Source organism: Pinus tabuliformis, chromosome Q, assembly GCF_031772625.1.
Source record: "Pinus tabuliformis cultivar Carrire ecotype Pingquan chromosome Q, CPIR1, whole genome shotgun sequence".
Taxonomy (NCBI): domain Eukaryota; kingdom Viridiplantae; phylum Streptophyta; class Pinopsida; order Pinales; family Pinaceae; genus Pinus; species Pinus tabuliformis.
In genome coordinates this window covers 1,333,261,391-1,333,281,426 of record NC_142296.1, presented here as the reverse complement: position 1 = coordinate 1,333,281,426, position 20,036 = coordinate 1,333,261,391, and the positions used below count along the sequence as shown (strand labels likewise).

Here is a 20,036-nt window from a genome sequence, read left to right as displayed (position 1 = left end):
GACATACTGGTGCATAGTCTCTATGCTCATATGCAAATCTATGCTAGTGGCTACACACATCAATTGCTCGAAGTACATCTCCAGCTCTAGTCAGAATTGGTTCTTTGCTTTCACCTTAGTGAGTGTGCTAATGGATGGGATCGCATGCATGCACACAATGACATCCATGGTCCTGAACAATCGTGCATGTGAAGCCTGTAAGTTGGTGATGAGCTATGGGAGTTCCTCATAGTTCCGAATCTAACTCTAGATGCATGCCTTCAACTCCACTGCCTTTGGCTTCATTATATTTGGAAAGTACAACGGGGTTCCCTTGTACCTCATTGTCCATATCTGCATGTGATCGCCCGCAGTGTCTATGTCTGTCAAGATGCGTGCTCTCCTAGCACAACGTTGTTGCCAACCATTAAGATGGACAACTGACATATGCACGATGACGAACCTGAAGTACAACTTCCACATGATTGTCTTGAGGGACGACACTTCATCTAGTATTGCATTCTTCAACTCTTCTCTGGTAGATGTTGTAGCTTACTCCTCTCCCTACTTGGCCGCTTGCAACTCCTTAGCCATGCGCTTGTTCTCAGCTATCAAGAATCTAATGCTTGAGCTAGTGGCTTCGACATATGCCTTTGTATCATCGGCTAATTCAACTGGATGTCTACGCACATCAGATACGATCACTCATTCTTCAAACTGTGGAGGAGATACATGGACATCCAGAGTGGGCACTCTATGTGAATGCACAACTCTGTGTTGTGACTCATCAAAGGCTATGTTATGCACATTCACGTCCGAATTGTCCTAAAGGATTTTAGTGTCTCCTTGATCGCTTGGGACTTGTTCTACTCCCGAATCTGGTGAAGCCAGTGGAGTGACCTCTTGATCCTTAGGCATGAGGTCTAAATCCTAACCTTGCTATGGCTAAACCACATCAGTGTCCATCTGTTCCAACATCTGTTCAATCTCCTGAGCAAAGTCCTCGTCCTACGACTGCTCACCCTATTTGCTATCTGCCAGTTGTTTTGATGAATCAATAACCTGTATTGGTGCAGTTTCATCAATGTGTGCATGTTGTGCCTCTTACTGTTCCAGTTCTTGTTGTGTTTCCTTCTCTCTTCTGCACAAATCTTGTTCTTCCCTTAGTTGTTGCTTCAACTCATGCAACTCCTTTTCTTCCTCCTCTAGCTTCTTCTTCTCCCTTTGTCTTTGCACACTCCTTCTGTCGCGTTGTCACCTCTTTGCCTCAATCTCCAAAGCTGATCTTGACACAAGTGGATCTACTTTGAACTTGCATCTTTTCTCCACCTTTGCGAAGTGGTAAACCTTCCTCTTGCCTTTGTCAAGCACAGGTCTACTGCCCTCTGCTGTTGCTCTCTAAGATGTTTCTATCCTATGCACTGCTAGCCATTCTACAACCACTCTCATTGGTTAATTGAGCCTTGACGAGTTGTAGTAGTATCTCCATGTGTCTTCCTCAAGCCAATGACGTGCCCCTTGGATCCAAGGATGATACACTCTCACACAATGGTCTTCCACTAAGTGATGCAGGTCATATGGATTGAAACTTCTAGTGCTGAAGGTGAACCTCTTGAATTCCTCAGTCTTGACCTCAACATGCTTGAGATTATGGATCTCATACAACTCGATTCGCAAAGGAAGAGCGGGCAAAGGTGCCTTCTTCTTCCTGTGCAGTCTCACTGAGAACCTTCTCGAGATGTGGTATGCAAACTCTTGCATGACCAACTTATCCATGGAAAACTTCGGTAAAACATGCAGAGCCTTCTCCACATTGTACATCCAGATGAAGGTGCCAAGGGGTGAGGCATACCAATTTGCTATGTTAACCAACGCCTCCATCGCTGCCTGTGACATGCAAGGAAGATCCTGTTCAAAGATCATCCTATACACCGAGATGACGAAGTGGTTTGATAACTGTAGTATAATTCCACAGAAGCTGCACTCAGAGAATAACCTGCAATAGGTGTGCACAGAGCTTTCTAAAGGTGTCCATGCCTAACCCAATCCAGGGAATTGCTGACGCGCATAGATTGCATCAAGAATGTATGTGGACATGAAGAGATTTTCTTGCTGACCCTTGGGTGGATGCCAATCATCTGTTACTTGTCCCTTCAACTGGAGAGCCAACATGTCAGACCAATTGAAAGGTCTTCCTTCATTCGCCAGCTAATCCAACATGATCACCGCACTCTGTGGGAAGGTCTCTATACTCTCCTGGTCATATAAGCGACATGCGAAGATGACCAAAAACTGATAAGCCTTCTATAATATCTTTGTCTTATATACCTAGTTGGGTGTTGTCCTAAACTTAGATGGCTCTCTCACCCAGCTCTTCAAGATGTCTCTCGAGTTTGTACTGCTACTGGGATTGGTGAAGGGTGCATCCCTTATGATCACCGATTGCGCTAAGTGATAAATCTCCTGAAAGTTCTTTGCCCTGAAGGCAACAAGTTTTGTTCTACTAACACTGCTCAACACCATTGTATCTGGATCAGTATGCGAGACAATCCAGTGGATCATGTCAGCGCATGGAAACGCGAGATACTTGCATGAAACCTGGTACAAGCCAAACTTGTGTATGTTTACATAGACTCTGCGGTCCTCCAAATTTTTCTCGAAGGTGCCTGAAAAGATGTCATTGATGTCCTACCATTGGATCTTGATCTCCTTGTCTATGAACAACTTAGTGTCTCATAGATGGGCAAGCTCATAGACATTTGCTCGACCACATCTCTAGTTGCGCTCTCAATGGTGTCCTTTGACCCTGAACTCTTGGAAGCCATTGTACTTGTATTGCTGAGAGACTGATGAACACCTGTGATACCTAGAGACAAAGTGACACTCATGGCAAGAAAAATGCCAGTTGAAAACCAAAAGCAACTTGAGGACTGACATGTAACAAACCTGGGTGACTAACTAGGAAATTTGCGCAATTTTTACTGGGAGGATGGGAGACTGACTGCCAGAATTACGCAAAGAATAGTCTAGCTTGCCAATGAGTTGAATGATTGCTAAATCTGTGTAAAGAACAATCCATCTTGGCATGCTGAGGAATGGAACTGCGTAGTTTCTGTTAGCATGACTGCAGCCCGGGAAAATTGCATTGCGCAATTTCGAGGGCCAAATGAGGCACTGCATCTCAAAATTATGTAGAGAAAAGCCTGAGAGGCCAATGTGAGGCAAGCTCTATGCAATTTCTGGGAGCAAGGCAAGGCTTTCCATCCCGTAAATGCGAAGTGTAATCCGGGCAAGGTAAGGTCTGTGCCAAGGCAGCTCAGACCCGCTGATGGGTGACTGAAAATAGTAAGGACTGAATATATGTGTGAAGATGGGTGCAAACATGAGTGAATGAACATGAATGCAATCAATAAGAGCAGGATTCAGTAAAATGGGAAAACAATGAAGTGTGTGAAGCGAGTCGCTGCAACGACGACTGTCAGTGCAGAAACATTGTCATGCATGCGACAACAAGGAGATGCAATGGAAAAATTGAAACAGTGCTTCTACAAGCCAACATGCATTCAAAAAAACCAAGAAAACAACACTCACACAAACCGAAATACAAAAAGCGACAAAAAGCAGCAAAATACATGAAAAGCGGATTACCTGGAAAACGCTGAGCTGAGTGTGCCGAAGGTTCCTAGATGTGATGGGAATGCCAGAGCTCCAAGATTGAAGTGAAGAATGAGCTCCGAAGCATCGAATAAATAGTTTTGACAAGATCAAGGCTTATGTTGTGCATGCTACAATTCTAGGAAAAAATGACACTTGCCGAGAGGTTTCTAAAACAACTTTTGCATGTAACCCCCAACTGCTAAAAATAGATCTCTAAAATCTAGGGATGCTTTTTGTTTTTTGAATTTTTGGGAAAAATTACCCATGCATGTAAGGTAAGATTGCATAGTTCTGGAGGGAACCGGTCAACTTGTGAGCACATGCAATGGACAGCAAGCCTTGGGATGACTTCTGCGCAGTTTCTGGGCTGAGTGGCTCTGGCTGCCCCTCAAGCTCTGCATAATTTCTGGATTGAAGCCAAGGTTGCCAGCCAGAACTGCGCAAATTCTGAGAGCAAGCCCGATGATGGGTTTCTCTGCACAATTTTCAAGGGGAAGGTAGCTTGCATGCTATGCGCAGTTTTGGAGAGCGGTTGGCTTCCTTGATGTTCTGCACAGTTATGGAGAGCAAGGTTGGTTGCCCTCCAGTTTTGCGCAATTCTCCAAGTCAGCACAAGAACCGGTTGAAGACCAAGTCATGGGAAGTCAGCTTGCGGGTGAAAGGCAAACAAGTTAGCAAACACAAGCTGATAAGCCAAAGAAACTCAACTGAAAGCATAAGTACCTGGGCAGTGCAAGACATGCTGCTAAGGATGGTTGGTAGGGAGGCTCCAAAACAAAGCTAAGGAAAAGTTTTGGAGAATGGTTGTAACCGCTACAACATTGGTAACACACTGGTAGAACTCTAGCTCTCTGAATGGACCTTGTTTTGGGAAAATAAAGTCTAACTCCTTGGGAAGTATTGTTCGATTGTTTGATCATTGTGGTTTCTACACTAGCTTGAGTGAAAGATGTAGCACCTACCATGCTCTTGATCGATCAACACACATTCCAAGCCAAGTCAACTTAGTTGCTTCGATTGGGGATGAGGGGTATATTGGTGCACAAGTAATATAGTTGTCAGAGTTTAAGTTTCATCTTTGGTGTTTCTTTGCTACCAGCAGGGCTGGACAGTACCCCGACAGAGTCATGCAGGAACACAAACATCGTTGTGCTGCCAGCGAGCCTGGTTAGTACCTCAATGGAGTTACTTGCATCACCTCTTTATGCAGGAAGCCTGTATCCTCTTTCACATTATTTTTTTTCCAATTTTTCATATTTTCATTTTTTTCATTTTTTCAAGAACTGTGCAAAGCCACTTATTTATTTTAGAGGCAGAAGAGGGATCCTGACTTATTGAGAGCAGAAGAGGTTGTTGCTTAAGAGAAGTATGTTATATATACCTTACACTACTTGACTGAGCTGACAAGGGTTAACCCAAAAACAACTGACTAGAGTAGGTGGTACTAGTTAGAGCACACGTGTTGTGTTTTCACCAAGATTCACTTTGGATAGAACATATTTTCCATTGGTGTATCATTGACTGAAGACAACAAGTTCTGCATAAAGAGAGAGGACAACAGATAACCAAATGTTGATAGTTGTACAAATCCTCTTGTACTTTACCCTGCTTGTCTTAAGAGTCACATACAGTTTCATGCGAAACTAACCTACGAACGTAAACAATCAAACAAACTAATAAAGCAAAGAGTAGAAGCAAATGCAAAAGAAAAGAAAGTAAGCAAAGCAGGCAAGCAAGAAAAGAAATAAATAAAGAAAGAAAGCAAACATGCATGAAAGCAAACAAGACATAAAGCAAACACTACTCCTACTCCTAAGCTAACGGTGCATGGGTCTGCTCACGTGAAGTGATATTTCCAATGTAGCCACCGACGCATTGGTTGACCCATGTTGGTGAAGGCATGGTTCACGAAAAGGACAGTCAAGCGAACCAACAAACATGAAATATATAATAATGAAGACCAACACACTCTGAGTTTAAACGCGTCCACAGAAAAGAAAATAGTGAAAGCACAAGATAAGCACTCTGTGCACTTAACATGGTGCTGCAACACACTGCGTGGAGATGATAAACATACACTCTCTTGATGGTGATAGACAAGCAAACATGAGAAAGAGATACAACTTATGTCTTGCAAGTGTGCTTGCTATGTACGATTCCTCTAATGCATGAACGATGGGATCATGTGATTCAAGTGAAGGAAGCGAAATTTGTGTGTTGGATTGATCTTCAGTGCATACAGATGAGTGATGAGGAGCCTTGGGTAGTTCAACAATTTCTTGATCATAAGTGAAACTAACCTCAGGATAGTGAGGGCCTGACATAACCATAAGCTTGGGCTAAAGTGCCTCGACAACATGTGGGGTTTCGACTTCATTGACAAATAGATCACCATAAATAGATGGTTTTAAAATATTAACAACGATTGAATCAACCTCGTGATTGAAAATATGAGTAAAGAGATCACGACAGCTATGATAAGAAAAATCAATGAGTTCATAAGCATCCTCATGGTCTGATGAATCATATAGAGGGGTATATGAGAAGTAAGAATGTTCACCCTATGCGTTTTCAGGAAAATTAGATGAAAAATCAAGTGGATTTTCAATGAAAGGTTTGTCGTCTCCGCTATCAAATGATGGATTGACATTAGGTGTGTTCTACGAATGATCAGAAGTAGATGCATCTGTGGATAGATTTACACAAGGAAAATCAGAGATAACAGAATCACCAAAGATGTTAGGAAAAAGTGGAGGAGGCGCGGACAAAAGGAGGTCATCCTTCACCACGGGTTCATGCTAAGATCCCAGTCATACTCATCGTAAATGACAACACAGGTCGGTTTTGCCACATCAAATCCGTCGATAGCTTGATACTCGTTCACAACAAGTGTAGAGTCTGGAACGGAAGAACACGAGACAGTACAATCCGGAGGATCAATAGAACGTAGAGACGGAGGTTGAGGTAACAAGTGCATATGACAACCCATGGGTTTCCAAACCAAATTTGCGTAGAAATTGAGAGTAGTGAGGGCGGGAGGATGTGACAGTTGAACAGACTTGTGTGCACGCTTTCCCACATCACTTTGCGGGGGTGGAGCTATTTGATGAGGGGAAGGCATACAGTAAATTGTGACAACAAATCTGTCTGCTTGAGATTGTGTAGCTCCATCACCGAAGTACGCTGAGTGGGGTTTGAGCTTTCTCTTCACTTTGAGACAGAGTGATTTGATATATACATATTCATATATGTCCATAAGATATTGGAATTTCATTTGATTTTTCAAAGCTTCAAAAGGGAGTAGACGGAAGCATTGCCAAAAATCCATTAGAGATTCATGCGAGGCCTTCCGTTGTTTTAACATTTTCTTATCAAGTGCTTTAGGATCAAAATGGTGATAATCAAATTATATTAGATCACTGAACTGCTTGAATGAATGCACGCAATTAGGAGGCAGCGCGTGACACCATAACAATGGGTATTCGTGAAGTGTGTATACGAGAAACATACATACCTTTATTTCATTAAAACCTTCCACATTCTCCATGAATGCATGGAATTCATCTAAGTGCTCAGGCCAGGATACTTCGCCTTCACCATCATACGTGGTTTCTGACAAGTCATCAAAGAAACCCCTCTCGACTTCAAAGGGATGTCTGTTGGACAAACATTGCGGAGGGTTAACTATAACAATATCCATGATAGATGTGTGAAGATTCAAAACAGGAAGTGAGGATCAGCTTGTCATCTAGCCCTCCTTATAGTGCCAAAAATGTTGATGGTGCAAGACCTGCCAAGATGTCAGGGGATCTCCCCAGTAAGAAGTCCCAACTAGACCTCAGACTGTTTGGAGTAGGAGTCGCAGTAGTGGGTAGTACGCTATTGCCTTGACTATGGTTGCGCGCAAATGTAAGTAAGATGTTCTTTTTGGAAGAAATGGCATGACCTTGCAACAAGTCAAGGAAGGTGCATGAAAGGGTCTAACACACAGAAGGGGAGAAGAGTTCGCCCCTTAGAATCCTGTGATAACACGCAGCTTGAAAGGGAACACATGAGCTGAAAGACATCACAAGATGGAAAGCAGGATAACTGACAATCCAAAGTGATGAGTTATACCAACAACACGCTTGGATAAGATTCATACAAACACATACAAAACAGCCCATACATACATGCATAAATTACAACTACATACATCGTTAGAGTAACAAGTATAGCCGAACTACAATAACAATATATGCATGAAACGTGCTGGCTCTGTTATATTAAAAGAGTGAAAGATCCAATCATACATAAAACCATGGCAACCACTAGCCCTAATAGTGGAACGTTACAGTCACTGTCGCCTGCTCCTCCAAAGAGATGTACTTGCTCTGCACTGTGGAGAAGCCAAGGCTCATTACAATACACTCCAAGCTTTCTCTAAGTTAGACCTATCAGAAGCTTGGCAACCAAAAGCCTGTACAATGAGTTATGAGGTTCTATATATAGCAAAGGGTGGGGTGACCCTTGAAATTCCCCTTTGCAACTCTTAGCCTACCCTCATGACTCTTAAACTTACACATGACTGTTTACGTTCTACTATTTACACTTGGTCTTTCAGTTTACAATACAATCTGCACATGTACCCATGTGAGACAAAAATGGGCTTGAGTAAGCCGTGCAAGACATCACTGAGACTCGGAAAACTATGGGAAGACTAACTAATCAACACCCTCTTGGTGATTGATGGTGGCGAACTAATGCCAAGCTTGGTAGTCTGTTATGGTGTCCGCGTACTCTGTGGTGACATCCTTTGAAAGTGAACTCTTGCCTCCGTTGCATCTGGGTACACTGATTTGGCACCTCCGTCCAACTTGTTAGATAGCATGTGCATCATGGTCTTGAGTGTAGTCGGACCAACGACATACTGGTGCATAGTGTCTGCGCTCATCTGCAAATATGCAATGGTGGCTATGCACATCAACTGCTTGAAGTACATGTCCAACTCCAGTCAGAATTGGTTCTTTTCTTACGCCTTGGTGAGTGTGCCAATGGATGGGATCGCATGCGTGCGCACAATGACATCCATGCTCCTGAGCACTCGTGCATGTGAAGCCTGTAAGCTGGTGATGATATGTGGGAGTTCCTCATAGTTCCAAATTTGACTTCGGATGCGTGCCTTCAACTCCACTGCCTTTGGCGTCATCATCTTTGGAAAGTACAATGGGTCTCCCTTGTACCCCATTGTCCACATCTACATGTGATTAACCGCAGTGTGTATGTATGTCAAGATGCGTGCTTTTCTAGAACAGCGCCGTTGCCAACCATTAAGATGGACAACTGACTTATGCACGGTGACGAACCTAAAGTACAACTTCCACATGATTCTCTCTAGGGACGATATTTCATCAAGTATTATGTTCTTCAACTTTGCTCTAGCGGATGTTGTAGCTTTCTCCTCTCCCTACTTTCCTGCTTGCAACTCCTTAGCCATGTGCTTGTTCTCAACTATCAAGAATCTAACACTTGAGCTGGTAGCTTCATCATATAACTTTGTAGCATCGACCAATGTAGCTGGATGTTTGTGCACATCAGACATGATCACTCGTACTTCAAACTGTGCATGAGATACATGGACATCTAGAGTGGGCACTCTGCATGACTACACAACTCAGTGTTGTAACTTGTCAAAGGATATGTTGTGCACATCCGCTTCTAGATTTTCCTCAAGGATTTCAGTGTCTCCTTGATCACTTGGGACTTGCTCTTCTCCCGGATCTGGTGAAGCCGGTGGAGTGACCTCTTGGTCCTTAGGCATGAGGTCTATATCTTGATCTTGCTCTAGCTGAACCACATTTGTGTCCATTTGTTCCAACATTTGTTCAATCTCCTGAGCAAAGTCCCGCTCCTGCGACTGCTTACCCTGTTTGCTATCTGCCAATTGTTCTGATGAATCAATAACATGTATTTGCATAGTTTCATCAATGTGTGCATGCTGCGCCTCCTATTGTTCCTGTTCCTACTACGCTTCCTTATCTCTTATGCACAACTCTTGTTCTTCCCTTAGTTATTTTTTCAAGTCGTACAACTCCTTTTCTGCCTTCTCCAGCTTCTGCTTCTCCCTCTATCTTTGTGAAATCCTTTTGTCACACTGTCGCCTCTTTGCCTCAATCTCCAAAGTTGATCTTAACACAAGTAGATTTGCTTTGAACTTGTAGCTTTTCTCTGCCTCTGTGCTGTCAATAGCCTTCCTCTTACCTTTGTCAAGCACAGGTCTGCTGCCATCTGCTGCTGCTGATGTTGCTTCTCTTTAAGATGTTGCTGCCTTGTGTGCTGCTAGCCATTATACAACCACTCTGACTGGTTCATCGAGCCTTGAGGAGTTGTAGCAGTATCTCCATGGGTCTTCCTCAAGCCAATGACATGCCTCGTGGATCCAAGGATGATACACTCTTGCACATTAGTCTTCCACTAAGTGTTGTGGGTCATATGGATTGAAAATTCTGGTAACGAAGGTGAACCTCTTGAATTCCTCCATCTTGGCCTCAACATACTTCAGATTCTGAATCTCATACAACCCGATCCGTAAAGGAAGAGTGGGCCAAGGTACCTTCTTCTTCTTGTGCAGTCTCGGTGACAATCCTGTCAAGATGTGGTATGCAACCTCTTGTATGACTAGCTTATTCATGGAAAACTTTGGTAAAACATGCAGAGCCTTTTCTGCGATGTACATCCAGAAGAAGGTGCCAAGGGGTGGGGCATACCAATCTGCTATGTTAACGAATGCCTCCGTCGCTACATGTGACATGCAAGGGAGATCCTATTCAAATATCATCTTGTACACCAGGGTGACGAAGCGGTCCGACAACTATAATATAACTCAACGGAAGCTGCACTCAAAGAACAACCCACAATGGGTGTACGCAAAGGTTTTTGAAGGTGTGTCCATGCCCAACCCAAACCAGGGAACTACCGACAGGCACAGATTGCATCAAGAATATAGGTGGACATGAAGAGCTTTGCTTGCTGACCCTTGGGCGAATGCTGGGCATATGTTACTTGTCCCTTCATCTGGAAAGCCAACACGTTGGACCAATTAAATTGTATTCTTTATTCACCATCTGATCCAACATGATCACCCAACTCTGCGAGAAGGTTTATGTACTCTCCTAGCCATATAAGCGGCATGCGAAGATGACCAAGAACTGATAAGCCTTCCTAGTATCTTTGTCTTGTATACCTGGTTGGGTGTTGTTCTAAACTTAGATGGCTCTCTCACCCATCTCTTCAAGATGTCTCTTGAGTTTGTACTGCTGCTGGGATTGGTGAAGGGTGCATCCCTTGTGGTCACCAGCTACGGAAAGTGATACATCTCCTAAAAGTTTTCTGCCTTGAAGGTAGCAAGTTCTATTCTACTAACATTGCTCAACACCATGTCTCTAGATCTATATGCGAGACAATTAGTGGATCATGTCTGCGAATGGAAACACGAGATACCTGCATGCAACTTGGTACAAGTTAGACTTGTGTATGTTGACATAGACTCTGTGGTCCTCCAGATTCTCCTCGAAGGTGTCTGAAAAGTTATAATTGATGTCCTGCCATTTGACCTTGATCTCCTTGTCTATGAATAACTTAGTGTCTTCATATATGGGCAAGCTCATAGACACTTGCTCGACCACATCTCCAGTTGCGCTCTCAATGGTGTCCTTTGGACCTACTCTCTTGGAAGCCATTGTACCTGTACTGCTGAGACACTGATGAAGACCTGTGATACTTGGAGACAGAGTGACACTCGTGGCAAGAAAAATGTCAGTTGAAAACCAAAAGAAACTTGAGGACTGACATGCAACACACCTGGGTGACTGATTGGGAAATTTGCACAATTTTCACTAGGAGACTGACTGTTAGAACTGCGCAAAGCATAGTCCAGCTTGCTAGTGAGTTGAGTGATTGTTGAAACTTCATAAAGCATAGTCCAACTTCGCCTACTGAGGACTAGAACTACATAATGCAAAGTTTTAGTCAGCATGACTGCAGCCCAGAAAAATTGCATTGCGCAATTCCGAGGGCCAACTTAGGCATTGCCTCTCAAAATTGTGTAGATCAAAGCCTAAGAGACCAATGTGAGGCAAGATTTATGTAATTTCCATGAGCATTACAATGCCTTCCATCCCAGAAATGCGCAGTGCAAACTGTGCAAGGCAAGGTCCGTGCTAGGGCAGCTCTGACTCGCCAATGGGCAACTGAAAGCAATAAGGACAGAATGTATGTGCGAAGCTGGGTGGAGACATGAGTGAATGAACATGCATGCAATTAATAAGTGCAGGATTTAGTAAAATGGAAAAACAATGAAGTGTGTGAAGCGAGTTGTCTAAACGACAAATGTTAGTGTAGAAACAATGCCATGCATGCGACAACAAGGAGGTGCAATGGAAAACTTGAAACAATGATTCTACAAGTTAACATGCATTAAAAAACAACAAGCGTTCAACGAAACCAAGCAAACAACGCTCACACAAACCGAAATACAAAAAGCGACAAAAAAGCGGAAAAAGACATGAAAAGTGGACTTACCCAGAAAAAGCTGAGCTGAGTGTGCTAAAGGTTCCTAGATGCAATGGGAATGTCAGAGCTACAAGATTGAAGTGAAGAATGAGATCTAAAGCGTCGAATAAAAGGTTTAACAAGATCGAGGCTTATGACACGCAAGCCACAATTCTAGGAAAAAGTGACACTTGGCGGGAGCTTTCTAAAACAACTTTTGCATGTAACCCTTAGCTGCTAAAAATAGATCTCTAAAATCTAGGGATGCTTTTGCTTTTTACTTTTTTCTTTCTCGAGAAAAACTAGCCATGCATGCAAGGCAAGATTACACAGTCCTGGAGGGAACCGCTCAACTTGTGAGCACATGCAACAAACAACAAGCCTTGGGACGACTTCTTTGCAATTTCTGGGTTGAGTGACTCTGGTTTCCCCTCAAGCTCTACGCAATTTCTGGTTTGAAGTCAAGGCTGCCAACCAGAACTGCGCAAATTCTGAGAGCAGGCCCGGTGATGGGCTGCTTTGCGCAATTTTCAAGGGGAAGGCAACCTACATGCTCTGTGAAATTTTGGAGAGTAGTTGTCTGCCTTGATGTTCTGCACAATTTTGGAGAGCAAGGTTGGTTTCCCTCCAGTTCTGCATAATTCTCTAAGTCAGCACAATAACCGGTTGAAGACCAAGTCACGGGAAGTTAGCTTGCAGGTGAAAGGCAAACAATTTAGTGAACACATGCTGATAAGCCAAAGAAACTCAACTGAAAACATAAGTACTTGGGTAGTGCAAGACATGCTGCTAAGGATGGTTGGTAGGGAGGCTCCCAAACAAAGCTAAGGAAAAATTTTGGTGGATGGTTGTAGCCGCTACAACACATTCTAGTAAGGAAAATAAGTAAATGGTAACCAAAAAACAATGTCAACTTCACTTCTTCTCATGCATTTTTTTGTGAGTCTCAGAGATTTTATCGAGAAATCATGAGGAAAAGGGGTATTTATTTTTTCTTTGTGGATTTTGTTAAAGCATTTGATATATTGACTCAAATAAACATTGTGAAAGAATGGGGAAAGTAGGAGTTCGAATTGAGTGGAGAGAGACTACTTTCCACTTATATGAAAAGGTTATTGTAGAATTGGGAGCATTGATAAATAATAAAATTAGAAGCATAAAGTGAAAAGCAATAGTAATAGAGGTGAAACAAGGATGTTCCCTATGTCCAACATTATTTGGCATAATTATAAATCAAATAAAAAATTGGATTAGGAAGAATGGTAGGGGAACAATACACATAACAAGTTATCCTTTGTTGTTGATTTATGCAAATGAATGATGTTGTGTTATTGGGAAGGCATAAAGATAGTCTCCAAATACATCTTTTTGATGCCAATAAAATTTTGTAGCTATTTTAAAATGAATTTAAAAATAAAAGGCAATGGTAATAAGTACTTGTTATATGAATATGAATAAAAGTACCATATTTAATTGAGACAAAATGGAGATCGTTCCTTCTTAGAAGTACATTGCTCTTTAATTTGATTATAGTTATAAACGAAACCGTGGAGAAACATGCCATACATTGAATGGAGACCCTCTATTTTATGTAGAATAAATACAAAAAAAAATATCTATTGAGTTGGAAATTTGAAGAAGTTTCTCTTTAGAACATAGGTACAAACAATAATTTTGTATGGTTATCTTCTTTAGGGTTTGGACTTCTTCTTAGAATCTTGGAGGAATGTTGGAAAAGTTTAAAAACAATTCTTATGAGATGGAGGGCTGAAATACAAATTCATTATTTTATGGTGTTAAACATTATTTTTTATTTATTTATTTTTTCAATCAAAAGGGATTCTATTATCTGATTAAAATATTACCTTTGATTTGACATTTTTTCCTTGCTCTCCCGGCTTCACTTCAACTAGATTTATTAGCTAGGAAAGCTATATGCAAACAAAAAATAAAATGCCATACATTATATCCCGAGCTCAAGCCAGGAACACAAATATACGAGAAAACAATGAGAATACAAGCAAAACTAACCATCATCAGAAATTTCTTGGAGGTTGCGGACCTCGCCCAACATCTAAGGGATCCAGAGGTCAAATTCCATCATGAGCATGGTGTTAGAGGTGATCAATTCTTCCTGTGATTTGATCTAGCTACTCCACCATGCGTCATTGACTACATCAGATAAAATCCATCCTCTCCATCATCACCCACTAATTATGCTGAATATCGTTTAGAAAAACGATCAACTCATTTATATCTTCATGTCGTTGTTGTTGCATCTCTCATAGATATGCCATGATCAACAGAAGCTTCCCAACAATAGATTTTAGGGATGGTGGGGCCGCTGCTAGCCCAAGTGCTAGCCAAAATTCTTGGGAAACTTCACCATATGAAGTCCCATAATGCCCTCCCCTACCACGCCATGTTTTTCTCCTGCTCTACCAACTCGAGTTTGCATATCACCATGGGGGGCCCTGCCATCCCTGGCCTAGCCCCTTTGAAAAACATTTCACGCTTGCTATTACACCAAGTAAACAACAACCAAGTCCCACACCATATCTCTTGAGCAACCACTTCCCCCTTCACATAGGATTGAAGGACACAAACCACCATGCAAATACGCCCCACCAGAGGGGAAGAGTCTAAAAGGCACCAAGTAACCCCACTGAATCTCAAACTTTGTCGCTCCCTCGAAGCTAGAAACGGACACTGCCAACTACCATTATTCTCAATAGCCATTAAAATTAGAATACCCCTCTGGGCCAACCATTGAAACCTTGCAAGACACCAGAAAGAGAGAGCCCCTCCGGGCCAAACCCCTCCACAATTCAATATAAACAACCATCTGAAACAAATATACAAGATAACAAGTCAATTAAAGACCACTTTGAGCTAAAGGGAGGGAATTGAAACAACAATGATTACCAACCCCCCAAGAGACCTCCTCCAGGCATGGAAACCTCTCGTAAAGATCAAGCTCTTTGTTAGCTCGCCATGACCCTTCAATTGCCAACCTTTCGAAAAAATATCGCTCTCCCCATCACCTGGGTCCTAGAACCAAGAACTCACACCCTTTCTCTCAAGCAGACCTCTAGCCTTATCGCTTGGACTAGCTTCATAACGAAACACACACGGTGAAAGGGGCATGTATAGTCGGCTAGCCTGTGCATACTCCTCTACATTGTCACCACCCTCTTTAGCTCCCATAACCATTATGAACCTCTACCCCAAACTTTCCTCATGCACCCTTATAACTCTAGTTTACTGCTGAACTCTTTAGATGACCAACCTCCTACACGACACTTGCCTTCAGCCTTCAATGTCATTTGACACATAAGTTCTTGGAGTGTTAAGACCCTGACCGCCAATATTGGATGTCCTTAGGTCCCACACCCCCAGTGGGGTTTTATGATATTAAACATTGGATCAATTTATTACATATATTTAAAGCATATGGATATAAATAGGTTGCAAGTAAAGATCAATTTCAAGATAAGGATTGAGAACACAAGAGGATAAAATTGATTAAAAGGTAGGGAATCGAAAAATAAAGTTTAATATATGAATCTTTATTCATTTTAGACTTGGTATAATAGAGTAATAGGGAAAATGTGAAAAGAACTTGGTAAGAAAATGTGATTCTATCAATGTGAAATTTACCAATTACTTATTACTCTAATAGGTTAGTTTATTTTGGAATAGGCCTTCCAGAATTTTAATTTAATTATCAATAATTATTAGGTAGATAATAGTGATTTAACCTCCATAAATATGCTATAATATTCTTAGTAGTAATCATAAACCAAATATTTAGATTGTTATCTCAAAAATAATTATGCCATTTTTTCTCTTGATTAATTAAAAAACCAACAATGTGATTTATATAGCTGCACCGGTTTTAGACTTGACATACAAAAAATTAAAAAAAACCATATAAAAGAACTTGGTGAGAAAATGTAATCCTATCAATGTGAAATGTCAAAAAAAGTTAGTGAAAATATATGAACTTAACCCATTACTTCCATGACAGTCTATCAACGTGAAATTAACCTATAAATTATTTATAAAAAAAATCTCAATACATGGAAAAAAATAAGACATAAAAACCCATTATTAAAATAAAAATATTAAATATAAAATACATGTAATAATACATAATCTCTGTAAAACAAAATTACTCCATTTAACACTAAAAAAATAAATTTAAATCACTTATCTAATTTATTAAAATTTATTGACATTTATTGGACTGTAACATAGTTCTGGTGAGATAACTCTTATTGTCCCAATATGCTCCAAACAAGGAGGCCATCTGGCAGCAATATAATGCGTGATGCAGAGAATCATTAAAATACCTACGTATTTGAAACTATGTTGACATTACAGAAAACGTTGCAAGTACTCCTCCACTGTCACATATTTTACTTGGGGATACAGCTCTGAGGAGTCCACTCCCTCGCTTGCAGTTATTTCAAAATCTAAGTCTCCTCTGAAGAAAATTTGATATATATGTGCAATAACCACCTGCAGTTGATAAGGTGCACCTGCAAGATTATATGCAAATTTGGCATTTATTATTTCCATAAGTGCAGTTTACAATATCACGGGAGTGATTGAAACATGATTTTTTTTTGTTATTTATTTAGTTTTATTATTAATTTTGGTTTTTATTTCTTTGAAATTTTGGTGTTTGGAATTTATTCGCAAATAGTCTTCACTAATATCTTTATTTCATCAAAATTTATCCAATCTTTTTTATCTTTATCCTTAACAAATTTTAAATTTAAATATTTTATTTAATTATATAAAATTTTCCAAAATATTATGAAATCTACAATATCAATTTTTTCAAACTTACCGTTCATAGATTGGAGCCATTCTTCCTCGTTAATATTCTTCTTGTGCAAGCTCTTTCCTATCAATCTCTCCCACACCGTCACCACTTCGTTCAATGACAAGACGTTCGCAGGAGGCCGAAGATACAGTGTGGTGTTAAGAGTCCTGGGGTCGTTGATAGCTGAAAGCGTGTAGGTGGCAATATCATCCTCGTCAACCCATATGACTGCAGTGCAACAAAATCAATTTTTATGACAAACGTTTACAACAACAAAGCCAACTTTGCTTAAGTGAAAACATGCAGTCAAAGGCTGATCAATAAAGGCGGGTAACATGTCAGTTCCGGTGATGGCAGATTCCAGGAATATTTGGGAATCTGACGGACGCCGTCAATTTTTTGACTGCGCCTATGTTTTTGCATTTTTGAATATTCTGGGAATCTACAATCCACTTAAAGATGGCTTGCTAGTTCCAATAGTCCAGAGTATTTTGAGCAAATTTTTAATCTTTAACCAAGTCTTTCAAATATGGTAAATTTTTAATATTTCACTGAGTCTTTTATATAGCAATTTTTTTAATATTAAATTTTTATTTATTCAATACAACAAATTTGTAATATTTTTATTTTTTTATGGTGAGGTTTATTTTTATGACAGTATTTAGATTTGTTGTACTTGTGAGCTGGTGTACCTCTCTCTCTAGCGAACTAATGCATATGTGCAAATACTAGTTTTAATATTTATGATCTAAGTGAATAGGTGTCCCTCCCTCTCCATGTAAATTAATGCATCCCTACAAATACTAGTTTTAATATTTATAGTCAAGTTAGACATTAAACATTAAATAAGTGTATGAAATTCTTTTAATTCTAAGGTAAGGAACCAATATTGTAAAAAATTATAAAAGATTCTACTCCTCTCTAAAGTTAAACCTATTTTTTTATGACAAAATGTATATTTTTATAAAATATTATTAAAATAAAGGGTTTTTTAATTGAACTAATTTATGTATACAATGATAGGTTGAATTTTAATAATGGACTCAAAAAGAAATTGAGAAAAAGTAACAATGTATTTATGATTATTAGGAAGAAAGGAACAATTTAGAGAAACAACATTGGAGAAATTCGAAGGTTATTAGGAAGAAAGAAACAATTTATAGAAACAACAATGGAGAAATTGGAGGAATGGAGGTTGGGAAAAATTGTTTTATTTTATTGTAATTTTTTAAAACTATATATATATATATATATTGTAAAATGGAATATATTAATTGAAAACCAAAGATTACATCAATAATAGAACAAAGTCATTTTAGTCGCTTTTGAGGGAGGTCAAACTTCAAAAAAGCTCATCCCTTCGTAGGGATACAAGAGAGAACCGAGAATTAAAGGGATTGCCACACAACATACCTATGTTAGAGCATTGGCCTATCTGGCCACATACATAAACTCTTACAAAAAGGAAATCATAAACTTGATTCATCGGAAAGTCAAGGGAGTGGTTCCGAGTCTGGGCCCCCAACTGGAATAGGATTCACACGATCACCTAAAGTTCTAACTATTGATGGAGGGATACCAAGGTATTGCTTGATCCTTTTTAGCCGTCGATCTATCTTTTCCAATATGTAGTTGTAGTGTTTCATGTGGCCGTGCATATGGTCACGTGTCTACAAGAGGCCCTTTTTAACCTCCCAGTTATCCATCAATGTGCGTCCCAATAGGAGTTTAATTTGCCAATAGAGACCTACAACCTACAGGTACTAGTTGGATCGACTACATGTGTTCTCGGTATCCAAAATCCAACCTATCCATTCTGCTACCACCTAAACATCTAAGAGGGACGTTCATTGTGAGGATGATTCCCCTTCATATCTAGCTAACTCCTCCTGCACTTGTTGAGGGATCTGCTCCCTAAACCTTGTTGTGAATCCTGCCACTCTATTCTGTAACCTGGAGCTTCCTCTCCAAGCTCTCTCTTCATAATATGCTAACCCTCTTTTCGGCTTGCCTCTCTCCCTCATCATGTTGTCTAAGGTCTCGATAATCAGAGCTGGACAATGCAGCCTATTCTGCACCTCAGGGCCATCTCTTCCCCTAACCCTATGTTCTCTCAAAAATCAAAGAAATAAGCTATGCTTGGCACCTTCACTGGACGATAGGGCATCGGGAGGAGAGGGAAAATTCCTCGCTAGTATCTGTCGACCATTCCAAATTTCGCAAAATTCCTAGACCCAAACCCTTTAAGATATATTTAGCCCCTTGTGTCTTCCAACTTCCTTTGGACCTTTGACTAGAACCGTAGAAGAAAAGTCCCAACCACCCCTTAGGGATTTAGAACAACACAACCCTGACTACCAATCCACCCATACTCCTCGGAGAAAGTCTTTGTCATGATCAACAACCAAGTTTTCCCACCACCTTGAATTACCCCTTGCTCCTAGACTAGGTTCAAAGCACGCCCAAATTTCCTAGAATCTAATAATCAAGACCTCACAAAGATAGTTGCACCAATACACAGTGGAAATATAAAACCAATTTCTCACAGAGTTTGAATACCAACCCACAACATCAAAGCATAAGCTTCCTATTACCCCGTACAAATCAAACCAAAATCTCTTCAAACCCTGCACCTTACTCCCCTTCTAGTTTCGAAGGAGGGAATTGAGCCGAGGTATAAAGATTAGTGTTACTCGAAGAAATAATAGAGGAGAAGGATATTCCTCGAGAAAATTGGAACAATCTTGAGCCATTAACTCAGGTTAGAAAATGACTCAATCAAGGGTTTGTTTAAACACTCAATTGAGCTATTTTTAACCGCCTCAACATCTCGATCGAGCATTCATTTTTCATCAAAATTTGCCCTCATTTTGACAAAAAGTGTAACCTAGCTCCATGCTTTGATCCAACAAAAAATGCAGGCAAATGAAGTGGAAGGGTTCTAGGTATACAAATAAAAATTAACTAGAGAAATGTGAGTTTCCTTAGAACACTATGTTGCCTAGCTCTATGCTTTTCTTGTTCATGCACTCCCCAT

The 20,036-nt window shown here is 40.5% G+C and overlaps 1 protein-coding gene across 1 annotated transcript in view; it reads right to left on the bottom strand.

Moving 5' to 3' along the window:
- Positions 1-16,363: 16,363 nt before the first annotated feature.
- The window catches only part of LOC149224766 (bifunctional pinoresinol-lariciresinol reductase 2-like), a 35,153-nt gene continuing 31,480 nt past the window's right edge, over positions 16,364-20,036 (bottom strand). The window contains exons 2-3 of the mRNA XM_089383607.1: positions 17,024-17,227; positions 16,364-16,709 (exon numbers count right to left, since the gene is read on the bottom strand). Coding sequence (XP_089239733.1) covers positions 16,546-16,709; positions 17,024-17,227 — 368 coding nt within the window. The 3' untranslated portion in view covers positions 16,364-16,545. The remainder of the gene's footprint in view (positions 16,710-17,023; positions 17,228-20,036) is intronic.